Source organism: Chelonoidis abingdonii, chromosome 4 (assembly GCF_003597395.2).
Source record: "Chelonoidis abingdonii isolate Lonesome George chromosome 4, CheloAbing_2.0, whole genome shotgun sequence".
NCBI classification, from domain to species: Eukaryota; Metazoa; Chordata; order Testudines; family Testudinidae; genus Chelonoidis; species Chelonoidis abingdonii.
This window is the reverse complement of record NC_133772.1, coordinates 4,226,269-4,239,099: the sequence shown is the minus strand read 5'-3', so window position 1 is coordinate 4,239,099 and position 12,831 is coordinate 4,226,269. Positions and strand designations below refer to the sequence as shown.

General features: G+C 54.4%; 2 protein-coding genes across 3 annotated transcripts in view; one reads left to right on the top strand and one right to left on the bottom strand.

The window, feature by feature from the left end:
* Positions 1 to 12,831, top strand: part of LOC116815086 (uncharacterized) — a 669,588-nt gene that overhangs the window by 139,950 nt on the left and 516,807 nt on the right. The gene's annotated exons all lie outside the window — the stretch shown is intronic.
* LOC116815079 (integrin alpha-D-like) overlaps positions 1 to 12,831 on the bottom strand; it is a 76,996-nt gene that overhangs the window by 8,742 nt on the left and 55,423 nt on the right. The window contains exons 1-14 of one of the 2 annotated variants that reach the window (XM_075065878.1): positions 8,732 to 8,941; positions 8,360 to 8,474; positions 8,107 to 8,210; positions 7,740 to 7,804; positions 6,757 to 6,871; positions 6,449 to 6,579; positions 5,938 to 6,083; positions 5,405 to 5,558; positions 4,501 to 4,651; positions 4,052 to 4,125; positions 2,729 to 2,858; positions 2,360 to 2,508; positions 709 to 849; positions 205 to 411 (exon numbers count right to left, since the gene is read on the bottom strand). In XM_075065878.1, the coding sequence (XP_074921979.1) occupies positions 205 to 411; positions 709 to 849; positions 2,360 to 2,508; positions 2,729 to 2,858; positions 4,052 to 4,125; positions 4,501 to 4,651; positions 5,405 to 5,558; positions 5,938 to 6,083; positions 6,449 to 6,579; positions 6,757 to 6,871; positions 7,740 to 7,804; positions 8,107 to 8,210; positions 8,360 to 8,474; positions 8,732 to 8,768 (1,719 nt within the window). In that variant the 5' untranslated portion in view covers positions 8,769 to 8,941. Of the gene's footprint in view, positions 1 to 204; positions 412 to 708; positions 850 to 2,359; positions 2,509 to 2,728; positions 2,859 to 4,051; positions 4,126 to 4,500; positions 4,652 to 5,404; positions 5,559 to 5,937; positions 6,084 to 6,448; positions 6,580 to 6,756; positions 6,872 to 7,739; positions 7,805 to 8,106; positions 8,211 to 8,359; positions 8,475 to 8,731; positions 8,942 to 12,831 lie in introns of those variants that run through there. The other variant, XM_075065877.1, reaches the window with a different exon arrangement.

The following is a 12,831-nucleotide window of genomic DNA, read 5'->3' as shown; positions in this document are numbered from 1 at the left end:
GGGGAAGGGGCGGTTGTGCTGTATAATGGGCACTAGGGGGCAGTGGAAGGTGAGGGGTGGGGAAGGGGCGGCTGTGCTGTATAATGGGCACTAGGGGCAGTGGAGGGTGAGGACTAAGACAGGGGCTAATGACCACAAGGGGACCATGCCATAACATCCCTTCACTACGGTGTGTTGACTCCACCTCCCAGGAGCTGGGCTCACCTGTCTGTACTGGGGACTGAGGCCTCTTCTTTCCCCATGGAAGATGTACAAGGCCCCATGATTGTCATTCTCCATGGGGGCCCCAATGGCCACGTCAGTCTGTCCGTCCCCGCTGATGTCCCCGATTTCGGACATGCTGGCCCCAAAGCGCCCGAACGCCTGCCCTATCTGCCCCTGCAGAGTTCTCCTATGCCTCAGCGTCGCCCCCTGCAGGCCAGATTCAGAGAAGCACATGGAAAATAGATCAGCATGGACTGTGAAGGTCAATGGCCCCTGCTGACCCTCCGCATGCCTCTTCCAGCAACAGAGCACGCTCTAGTGCTGCATTGGGGCCAGCACACTCTGCCAGGTGAGCCTCTACTGAGCCCCCCACCCTGCTCCCTAGAGCACAGTGCCAAGGTATCACTGTGTTTATTTTCATAGTATCCCAGTCCCATGGCAGCCCAGGTAAAATGTGACATCCAGGCCATCCACCTTTCCCATGGCCCTGCTTGTCTCTCTTACCTGCCGGCTAAATGAGCAAATATAGACGCGCCCTCCATTCAGAGGTGTATAGTACATGGGGGCTCCGATCAGAACCAGGTCCGTGTTCCCATCTCTGTTGAGGTCCACAGCGCACAGTGTACCCCCGAAATACGAGCCGACCTGGAGGGACAGAGAAGTCACTCCTCCATTTTAGTCACTTCCTCCTCCTTCTCCCACTGAGTCCCTCACTGCCCACCCTGCTGGGAGCAGGATTCAATCCCCATGTTCATTCCATCCTCTTCCTCACCCCCCTTTACACACAGCAGGTGGTGTTATTCCCGTAAGTTTTCTTTCTAAGTGAACATATAGGCAGAGGTCGGCAGCATCTTTCAAAGGTGCTGAATGGTTGTGGTGCATTTTTTTTTAGAGGCTGTGCTTGATTCACTGAGCCACTCTGTTACAAATTCTCTTTAGCTGGAATGTACAGGCAGTTAGACCTTGAGAAACATATAGTGTTAGTTGAGGTGAGATCCTTTTCAGACACCGTGCATATTATCAGCAATTTTTAACCCTGTCTCAGTCTCTTTGTATTAGTCTTATGAGTTCTTTCTAAGGCCTGGTCTGCACTAAACAATCAGGTCGGTATCGCTATGTTCTCAGGGGTGTGAAAATCCCGCCCCCCACCCCCGAACAAGGCAATTAAACCATCCTAACCCCCGGTGTAGCCAGTGCTAGATTGATGGGAGAATTCTCCTGTCAACCTAGCAACCACCTCTTGATGCGGTGGATTAGCTATGCCAATGGGAGAAGCACTCCTGTTGGTGTAGGTAGCATCTTCACTGAAGCGCTACAGCAGCACCGCTGCAGCAGAGCAGTGGCACTGCTGCAGGGTTTTCAGTGTAGACAAGCCCTAACTGAATGTAAGAGCAATGGGATACTGGAGACATGCTGATTGTCAGCTGTGATGCAGTTCTCTAAACCAGTCAAATTTATCCCCTGCCTGAGAGTAAGTCTACACTACCCAAGTGATCGATCTATTGGGAATCGATTGATTGCATCTAGATGATCAATCGATACCTGATCGCTCTGCCTTCGACCCAGGAACTCCACTGCGGCGAGAGACGGAAGCAGAGTCGACGGGGGAGCGGCAGTGGTTGACTCGCCGCCATCCTCAATCGACATAAGATACACCGACTTCAGCTATTCTATTCACGTAGCTGAAGTTGCATATCTTAGGTCAACCCCCTCCTCCAATGCAGACCTAGCCTGAGTCTTTCTTATTGGCCTGGTCTACACTAGGGAGCGGGGTCGATATAAGATATGCAACTTCAGCTATGTGAATAGCATAGCTGAAGTCGAAGTATCTTATTTCGACTTACCTCCCATCCTCATGGTGGGGGATCAACGGCTGCGGCTCCCCCTGTCGACTCTGCTACTGCTGCTTGCTCCGGTGAAGTTCTGGAGTCGACAGGAGTGCATTCGGGAATCAATATATTGCATCTACATGAGACACGATATATCGATCCCCGATAAACTGATTGCTACCTGCCGATTTGGCGCGTAGTGTAAACATACCCATTGAATCATTCCTGAAGGTGAAGCCAAACACATGGCGTCAAAACCTTACAGGCTTCCTCTAGTCCCCCTCACCCCCACACATGCTCCACATTGTCTATAATGTTCCCTATACCTGCTCCCCCTGCAGCTCCCATCTGGGTGTCCATTCCCCGCCCTTGGAATCCCGGCTGAACAGGATGACTTTGCCGGCATGTTGGTAGCGAGGGGCCCCGACCACGTAGCTGCTCTGCCCATTGGCTGTGACGACCTGAGACGAATAACCTCAAAGGAAGAGAGGGACATGGGGAGGTGAGATGGGAAACAGCCATACAACAGTGCTGCACAGAACTTTCCCAGAACTGAGATGCAGCCACCTCTAGGGTGGGGTACAGGGGTAGTTTACTCAGGCAGCCCTCACCTGGTGCTGAGATGTAGCTGCTGCTGGGGTGGGGCACGTGGGCTGTTTAAATAGGTAAGGGAAGCTCTGTGGGTTTGTTCTTACCGAGGTAAGCATCATTCATGTCAGTGGAGATTCTGGATACGTTGATGAAGCTCGGCTTCCCGCTGCTCCCGTAGAGGTATATCCCACCGGACCAGTCATAGGCTCCCACTGCTCCCAGTACAGGCCCGTCCTAAACCGACACGCACGGCAACTGCTATGGAGGACAGGGTAAAAATTCAAAATGATCTGGACAAATTGGAGAAATGGTCTGAGGTAAACCTGATGAAGTTTAATAAAGACAAATGCAAAGTGCTCCACTTAGGAAGGAACAATCAGTTTCACACATACAGAATGGGAAGAGACTGTCTAGGAAGGAGTATGGCAGAAAGAGATCTAGGGGTCATAGTGGACCACAAGCTAAATATGAGTCAACAGTGTGATACTGTTGCAAAAAAAGCAAACGTGATTCTGGGATGCATTAACAGGTGTGTTGTAAACAAGACACGAGAAGTCATTCTTCCGCTCTACTCTGCGCTGGTTAGGCCTCAACTGGAGTATTGTGTCCAGTTCTGGGCACTGCATTTCAAGAAAGATGTGGAGAAATTGGAGAGGGTCCAGAGAAGAGCAACAAGAATGATTAAAGGTCTTGAGAACATGACCTATGAAGGAAGGCTGAAAGAATTGGGTTTATTTAGTTTGGAAAAGAGAAGACTGAGAGGGGACATGATAGCAGTTTTCAGGTATCTAAAAGGGTGTCATCAGGAGGAGGGAGAAAACTTGTTCACCTTAGCCTCTAATGATAGAACAAGAAGCAATGGGCTTAAACTGCAGCAAGGGAGATTTAGGTTGGACATTAGGAAAAAGTTCCTAACTGTCAGGGTAGTTAAACACTGGAATAAATTGCCTAGGGAGGTTGTGGAATCTCCATCTCTGGAGATATTTAAGAGTAGGTTAGATAAATATCTATCAGAGATGGTCTAGACAGTATTTGGTCCTGCCATGAGGGCAGGGGACTGGACTCGATGACCTCTCGAGGTCCCTTCCAGTTCTAGAGTCTATGAATCTATGAATCTATGAAATGGACAGCACAGGAAATATTTACAAGACCTCTCCCCTACCTGCAGCACAGCACAGCTTAACATGGCACTGGGGACTGCCAGGGGAGAGAGTGCCCCCTACTGAGGTCCCCGCTGGCAGGACAGCCGCACTCTCAGGCACGGTGGGAAAAGCACCTTCCACGCTGCTTCTCCAGCTCTCTGGGTTAATAAAGGGCCATCTGCCTTTCAGGCACTAACCCAGCCTGATGCTACTTGGACTGAAAGTTCCGTCAGGGCCCCAGCGCACGGCAACGTGGGACAAGCACCGGGGCCAGGCGTCACTCACAGGGGACAGCAGGGAGCTGAATCCTTCCTGAGACATCTCCAGCTGGAAGGAGCTGCTGTTCTGGGACTGGGTGCCTGGGGGCAGAGACAGACAGACAGACATTGGAGAGACCATCATAGACAGTAAAGGCCCCATGTCCCATGCCCTGAGCCAGCCCTTCTCCCCACCTTGAGGCTGGAATGGACCCAGCATCCCCTAGAGAGAAGTCCCTGTATCCCATTCCTCAATCCCTTGAGCCAGCCAGTCCCCTGACTGGGGGGCCCCGGATGAGAAAGGCATTATGGGGATCTATGGAGATAGATTAATGGATACATGTTGGATGGGGAAAGAGAGACTATTTGGGGCCTATGTGAGCTCCGGATTCCCAGCTGCTCCCTGTCCCATCTGAGTCTTGAAAACCCATTTCTAGAGCCCTACGGCCAGTGCGGCCCCTCCCCCAGCTCTGGTACCTTCGATGGCGAAGATCTTCTCCTGCAGCTGGCTCTGGATGCCCAGGAGGGCATCAAAATTGTCCACCTGGAAGACGTGCTCGTCGCTGGGCTTAGAGGCGACCTCATGGAGCTCCTGTTGGGCAGTATCACGGGAGAAGGCGTCGCCGACCTTAATGGAGTAGAGGGAGGTACAGGGGAGACCAGGGCATCGAGGTCAGTCATAGGCCAAGAACTTGGGCAAATACCCTCCCGTCCCAAGCCCTGCTGGGGCCTCGAGAGGCTCCGCTCAGCCAGTGCCATGTGCCACTCCGGGGTGTGGGCGTGGGAAACACTGGAGCTATGCTGTGATAATCTACACTCTAATGCCAGTCATTGGTTCAATACTTCTTCCCCAAGGGACAGTAGATGCCACACACTAGCTGACATGAGGGTTGAGTGACAGGTAAGCTTAGGGAGGACCAGAGCCATTGTTTGAGCCCCAAGTGCATGCAGAAAATGAAATAACAGTACTGAGAACGGGATGATTTTGTAAAATCCTGGGTCTGTGGGAGAATGTGTCCCAGGAACCCCTTGGTCAAGTCACCCCACAGGTGGGTCACTAACCCTACCCTGCATCCCTTGGAAGCACATGAAATGTCAAGGACATCGGAGTGGGCATGTGGATTGGAGGGCAGTGAGAATACCCCACCTTTGACTAGACAACGCTGCTCAACCTGACCAATAGCCGCTCATTCTGGCTAGAGAAACTCCAGCTCTGCCATAGCGCCACACCCTGGCTCAGTTACAGCCTGGCTTCAGTTCGTCTCCCCAGCCTCTGTGCCGGTGCCCTCCCATGCTTGATGGGAGCATCCCCCCACACCACCACTGTATCCCTGGACATGGGCTCAGATCCATACTAGTTCTCCACAAGGCCGCGGCTCACCCCAATGGCATAGCGGACAATTCCAGCTCTCTCAGCCTCGGGGACAGCGTCTGAATAAGAAAGCGTGTCTCCAGTTTTCTCCCCTTCTGTGATCACAATGAGAACCTTGGTGGCCTCATCCCGAATGCCTCTCCCAGAGGTGAACAGCTCCCGCCTGGAAAAGGGGGAAGGTTGGGAATGCCTGGGAGGGTTATTGATACGTAAAAACCCCTAGCGCTCATCCACTGCTTTGGCATTGCAGATCTCACAGTCCTTTACAAAGGAGGTCAGTGTTGGCGTCCCCACTTTACTGATGGGGAGGCACAGGGTGGGCATGTGACTTGCTTAAAGTCACAACACAGAGTCAGAGCTGGCAATAGAACTCTTGTGTCCCGTCTCCAAGTCCCCCTTCCCCCTGCTTTAACCTACTAGTGCCCACTCCCCTCCCACAGCTGGGGATAGAACCCAGGAGTCCTGAGTCCCTGTCCCTTAGCTTGTATGTTCTTGCAGCCCATTCCCTGTGGAGTCAGCACAGGGAGGAGGGAAATACCTACACCACTTTCCGGATGGCGCTGGCTGTGTGCGTCCAACCCATGAGCTGCACGACCGACCTGACAAGGTCATCGGGGTAGCGACTCCTCCTGTACTGTGAGAAGTCGAAGTGCTCTATAAATCTGTGCGAGTACTGCATGAGGGCGAACTGCAGGAGGAGACAGGGGAGAAGAGAGAAAAACCACCCCAGGAGTGGAGGGTTAGAAAATCAGGAGTCAGACTCAGTTAAGGGCTGGGGCAAGCGACCAGGATGTAGCTGGTTCTGCAGAAATTTTTTTCCTGGTTTTGGACGCAAAAGCCATTGCTGCTCCCTGCAGCACAGCGCCCCCTAGCGCCACACTGGGATCAGCAATGACTGCAAGGGGAGCGCGCCCCTACTAAGCCCCCAGCCCTGCTCCCTGCAGCACAGCATCCCCTAGCGCTGCACTGTGGCATTGTGGTCAGCAGTGACTGGGAGTTTGCCCTCTGGCAGTACTCAGGGTAAGTAGTCAGGGTTCAGCCTCTGCCCGTTACCTGCGTGTCGGTGCTGCGGAAACGCTTCATGATCTCCGAGAGAAACGTCTTCATCTTTCTGAAGTTTTCTGGTCTGATGCTGCTCGAGCCGTCGATGAGGAGCGCTATGTCTGTGGCACGTCTGGGGCACTCTGAGAGGGACGGGAAAGAAGTACGTCCAACTCCTGACTCAACTCCACAAACATGGAGAAAACTCAGTGGAAAGAGCTAGAGCAGATCAAAGGGTCCATCTAGCCCAGTTTCCTGCTCCCCCCCGCTGCCCCCACCATCGATGGCCCCTTGGTGCCGCTCCCGGGGCTGCCCTTCACCTGCCAGGGTGTCCGGGATGCACTGGAGCTGCCGGAGGCTCTGGTCCAGGAGGAAGCAGTAGCCGTTGACGTACATGTTCTCCCCACAGGCCCGATGCACTGTGGGGCCACACACCTGGGGCATGAGAGAGGGATGGGGTCAGTAGGTGCCCCCTGAGGAGAGCACTGGGGGTGAGGGGAGTCTGCTCCCCCCATGGATATGCAGGGAAAGGTCCCGCCAGGGCAGGAATCCCCATGGGGCAAACAGGATCGCAGGACCCAGCACCTGCCTCCCAGAGAGAGGACAGGGGGATATCACCTAGTCACCCCCATCCTTCAAAATGTCATCCCACAGTCATTGTCCCCATGGCGATGTCACCCGGTTACCCCCATTCCTCACAACATCATGTCTCAGTCACTATCTCCATGGCGATGTTCTCCTCCTCCCTGCTGTTTCAGTGCGCAGTTCTGGGTCCCACCATCCCCCAGACAAACACCACACCCTCGCTGTAGACACAGTGTTGTTATCTAGTTACCATCTTCAGCACAAGGCCATGGCCCAGTCTTTCTAGTGGTTAGCACCCGCCTACACACGCATTGTCATTCATCCCTCACCATGGTGACAATGCCGTGTTCTGGTGATGGTGACATCATCCGGTGACCACCTTCTACTTGCCATCAGCGCACAGAGCTCTTATTGTGGGAAGATCACCCGCTCCTGTGATATCAGCCCATCCCCCCCACCGGTGTCACCCAGCCGTGAGCCTCCTGGTGAGAGCAGCACACAGGCACTCAAGTCCTGCGGTAACATTACCCACCTGGCGTGTGGTGGTGCACAGTCGGTCAGGCCCTATGGTGTCACGGTGCTGACATTTCATCGCGCTCCCATTGCTGGGGGGAGGAGAATCCCGTGGAATTCTGGGGGACGGGGCACAGACTCACCCAACCCCCTGGGTACAACCCACAGACTGAGCCACTTCCCCACCCCAAGGGGTGGTACCCACCAGAAGATTGGAGCCCCGGGCAGCCAGAGACAAACCGAGGGACATGTTCACGGCATCGGGGGGCCCTGAGAGGAGAAACACGCCAACACCAGGGTGAGAAACCTTGTCATTGGGTATGTTTAGTCCTGTATATCTCTGAGTCATTTCGCACCCCCTCTTCCTTGTGCACTCCCCCACCCTACCTTGCGGGGAAGTGATGGCAGATTGTTGCATGGAATTTAGAACCCAGGAGTCCTGATTTCCAGCCTCCTCTGCTCTAACCCACTAGACCCTACTCTCCTCCCAGACCTGGGATGGAACCGAGGCATCCTAGCTCCCAGACCCCTTGTGCTAACCCACTGTACCCCACTGTACAGGGTGCTCCTACTCTGGATGGGGATCTCCTGGCAGTGTCTGGAGGCTGGGTTGCACTTGTAGACTTTGCCAGTTTCATTCACATCTCCTGTCTGCAGCGGGGCCCCAACGAGCAGCCTGTGGGGAAAGAGCAGAAAGGGGCTTAGGGGACACCCCATCACCCCTGTGTAGTGGGGCCCAGGCAGAGCAGCGCAGCCAGATGGGCCTCTCAGAGGTGGATATGAGGTACGTAACTGTAGGGCCCTGAGCCCACGCTCGGCCCTTACCCCCCAGCGCTGGCACTCCCGAACTGCACCACGCTCTGCCCGAACCCCCTGACTGCCTCCTGGAAGGTGATGGGTCCCTCCACATCAATGCTGAATCCATGGCTCGGGGCCAGCACTGCAGAGATCAAACAACCACATGTTAGTTTTCCCCATTGAGAAGGGGCCACTGGTGGGGGCAGAGGGGCCAGCCCCTCCTGGCTGCGGGATTGATTCCAAGCCCTCCGCTGTATCCCCACTCCTCTCCCAGAGCTGGGGACAGAACCCAGGTGTCCTGAGAGCCCAGCTGCTTCCATTCCCCTTCCTGAAGGTTAGGCAATGAGCAGGTGTGTGCAGGGCTCCAGGTTTTCCCCACCTCACCGGCTGGCAACTCACCTGTGCCTAGGTAAATGAGCAGACGCAAGGGGTGCATCCTGGGAAGCTGGAGGTGGGTTGACTGCTGGAAGCGGTGACCCGGGAGGTTTGCAGGCACTGTGGCGGAGACAGCTGAGTGCAGAGGAAAGAGAATTGATATTGGTGCCTTATGAAGGGACAGAGAGACCCGCCCGGGGGAGGGGACAGGACTCAGGTGAAAGAAAAAAGAAAGCTAAACTGAGCAAGACAGACACGCCACCAGCGACACTGACAGACACGGGCACGTACAAAACTGCACTGAGCCAGACAGTCACAGAGAGAGAAAGACAGACCCAGACCCACCCCTACACCGAGTGCTCGTCTCCAGGAGAAAGTTATTCATCACCACGAATACATCTACGCTGAGCTGCAGCTAAGAGGTTACCCCTTTGATGCTAACGTAGGCAAGGCTTTTCCACCCAGCTGCCCCTCTCCTGATCCAGCCGGGCCCCTGGCTCCGCACACCCTGGGCAAGTTGAGTGTAGGGTCTCTCTTCGTTTGGCCAATATGCTGCTCCTAAAGCAACTGTTGTCCCCTTACGAAAACTGAGTGGGGGTGTTTTGGTACTAGTCCCAAAAAAAGGGGAAGGATGGTTGGGAAATCAGGATCCTGAGACTGACAGTCCCCAGCAACAATGGGGAGAGGCCAATGCTCCAGGTCAGCCTGATTGATAGGATGGGCAGGCTAAAGAGGGAGTCAGGAGGGTCCCATCCTCTATGTGAGCTGGAATTGCCTGGGTCAGACAGAATGGGGCCGAGCTAAGGAGAAAGCAGGAGTCCAAGCTGAGCTGGGGAGCAGGGCCCTGCCAGATCCAGAGAGGCCAGAGAAGTAGGTCAGTGCTGGGAGCAGAGTCACAGAAGCAGCCCACAGAGCAGCCTTGTGTTGGGAGCTGGGCTGCAGCAGCCAGAGCCAGAGCCAGAGAAGCAGGTCAGAGTTGGGAGCAGTCACAGAAGCAGCTCAGGGAGCAGACCTGTGCTGGGAGCTGGGCTGCAGCAGCCAGAGCCAGAGCCAGAGAAGCAGGTCAGAGTTGGGAGCAGTCACAGAAGCAGCTCAGGGAGCAGACCTGTGCTGGGAGCTGGGCTGCAGCAGCCAGAGCCAGAGCCAGAGAAGCAGGTCAGAGTTGGGAGCAGTCACAGAAGCAGCTCAGGGAGCAGACCTGTGCTGGGAGCTGGGCTGCAGCAGCCAGAGCCAGAGGGGCCAGAGAAGCAGCCCAGGGAGCTGGAGGCAGAGCAGCAGCAGCAGTGCTCAGGCCCAGTGGTGGAGCTGGAGCTGGGCTGGAGCAGTCCGGAGCCGGGTGCACTAAGCACCCGGGGAAAGCGAACCTGGGCAGTGGGCCTAGCACAGGCCAGACTTGGAGGGGGATCGTAACCCCGATGGGGTGGAGGCGATGCTGGGCAGAAGGGTCCTGCCACCTAGAGCCTGAGGGCGTGTAGCTACCGCCAGAGCAAGTGTCCGATCCGCAGGGGCCTGGGATGTGTGAGGAGCATTTAATTAACTGCCCTGACATCCCAGAGACACTGGTTGTGGTGTCCCCATGCCACAGAGCGGGGTGACGGGTTTTCCTTCAACCTTTCCCATTTTTTCCTTAAATCTTTTAAATTGTTTGTTGTTTAATAAACTGTACATGCTTTGAACTGTGTGTAATGATCAGTAGGTCAGGGAAGAATCCAGTGCGGAGAGAGCACCCCGGAGTGGGAACGCCCTAGCCCCTGCCCTGAGTGACCACAGCAAGGTGGGGGGTCGAGCCCCCCAGGAATCCTGGGCCCAGCCTTGTTGGGGTTACGAGGACTCTGCCAGACAGGAGAGTGGAAGGGGAGCCCTTGAGGTCAGGCAGCCTCTGGGCAAAGGAAGTGGGAGCAAGGACTCAGATCCTTTCACTAGCCCATTTCACCAGGGCCGTGTATAAGCCAGGAAAGTTCCTCACAATAGCAGGGCCATTTCCCTGCTTACATAAGGTCACAGTGTCCACTCAGGGGGGCTGTGCTGGTTTGGTTGAAACAGCTCCAGTTAAACTGGGGCAACTTGTGTGTGTAGCCAAAGTCAGTGACAATGTCCCACGCAGCCTTTCACACAGCCACAGTGAGCAAATCCCACACAACCCACGCCGAGACGACACCCTCAGCCTTACACACAGCCAGTGTGAGGAAATCCCACCCTGAGACAACTAAACCCTCAGCCTTACACAGTCACAGTGAGCAAATCCCACACAACCCACACCGAGACAACTACACACAGCCTTAGCCGAGACAACTACACCCTCAGCCTTACACACAGCCAGAGTGAGGAAATCCCACACCAAGACAACTACACCCTCAGTCTTACACACAGCCAGTGTGAGGAAATCCCACACCGAAACAACTACACCCTCAGCCTTACACACAGCCAGAGTGAGGAAATCCCACACCGAGACAACAACACCCTCAGCCTTACACACAGCCACAGTGAGGCAGCCACACACACAACCCTACACACATCTCCACTGATACAACCTCACCCACACCCACAGTGAAACAACCACACACAAAGCTGTACCACATGGACAGAACTGCACTGAAACAACCACATATGCAACCACGCACATCTGCACTGAGACCTTCCCTTCTACCACTACCCTCCCCACACACAAGTGTCCAGAAAACACACACACACTCCCAGCCGCCCACCCACCCACCCACTCCTCTTGGGCTTCTCTATGTCTTTTTACACTTTTGTAGCCATTGTATAACTTGGCATAACAACAAAGAATTGTTGAATTGAGCCAGTTGTATCTCAGCACTGGGTTGGGGATCCCCGTATAAACAGTCCCTGTGCCCCACCCCAGAGGCAGCTGCATTTCAGTGCTGGCTGAAGGATCCCTGTATAAACAGCCCCTGTGCATACCGTAGAAACAGCTGCATCTCAGCCCTGGGCAGGGGGTCCCTGTATAAACGCACAGCCTGGAATGTGCTTTGTTCTTCTGCAGGCATGAGGGTACGAAAGATGGTCCCACAGAGCCTAATCCTCTTTCCAAAAAACTCTGTCTGTGGTTTTATCACTTCCCTTTCTCCCTTGCTGTGCTGATTTGCTCTGGGGACAGTGGGGTGCATGAGGCCTGGGCTGGGTTCCAGATTATAATAGGGGATGTTATAAACCAGGATGACTCACTGAGTTCTGAACTCTCTGCATTCTCATGTCTATTTCTACATCTCTGTCTCTGGCCTTCTCTGCACTAGACCTTTTGCCTTAAAATTCCCACCTGTTGCAGCCGCCTCTGGGGTGGGGTGTGGGGTCTGATCATACAGGGATGTATCACTCAGAACTGAGATCTCCAGCTGTTCATAGGGATCCCTCGCCTGGTGCTGAGATGCAACCACCTCTGGAGTGGGGTAGAGGGGCTGTTTATACAGGGATCCCATGCCTGGTGCTGAGATGCAGCTACCTCTGTGGTGAGGCTTGGCAGGAGCGGACACTGTATCCAGTATAAACAGTTTATATCTGGTACCGCTTTTGTAGCAGCCTCGATTTCTCTCCGTCTCGGTCTCTATCTCTCACCAGCTTTTGCTCATTTCTTACAAACACCGGGGGCTGATCTCTATATTTAAACTTCCCTTTCCTCTGCCCTCGAGAAAGGCAGATCTGGTGCATACATGGGGCCATTTCCAAACCCTGGATGCTGCACGTCTGCAGCATCGCGGTTGTGGTCGTGGCACTTCCCTCCCCTTTGTGCTCTCCGACCAAAGCTGTTTGTGGTGATAAAACATAAGCAGCTGCCCATCTCAGACAAAGGGCAGCTGAGCGGGACATGCAAAGGGCTCTTCAAAGTGCAGCTGAGCTAGAGAAAGGTCAGAGGGTTATGAGAGCGAGTGGAGGCGTGTGTTAGCTGAGCTCCAGCGATTGATGACTAGAGCGGAGAGGGCACCCAGTTTTGTAAAACTCACGAAAGTGGCACCCGTGGCCCCATGATCATCATGTCTGAACACATCCCAATGTCTCCCATAGTTACCCTTACACCCTCCTGTGGGGGAAGGTAAATATCCCCATTGTATGGATGGAGAAACTGAGGCACAGAAAAACTGACTTGCCCGAGGTCACATAGGAAGTGT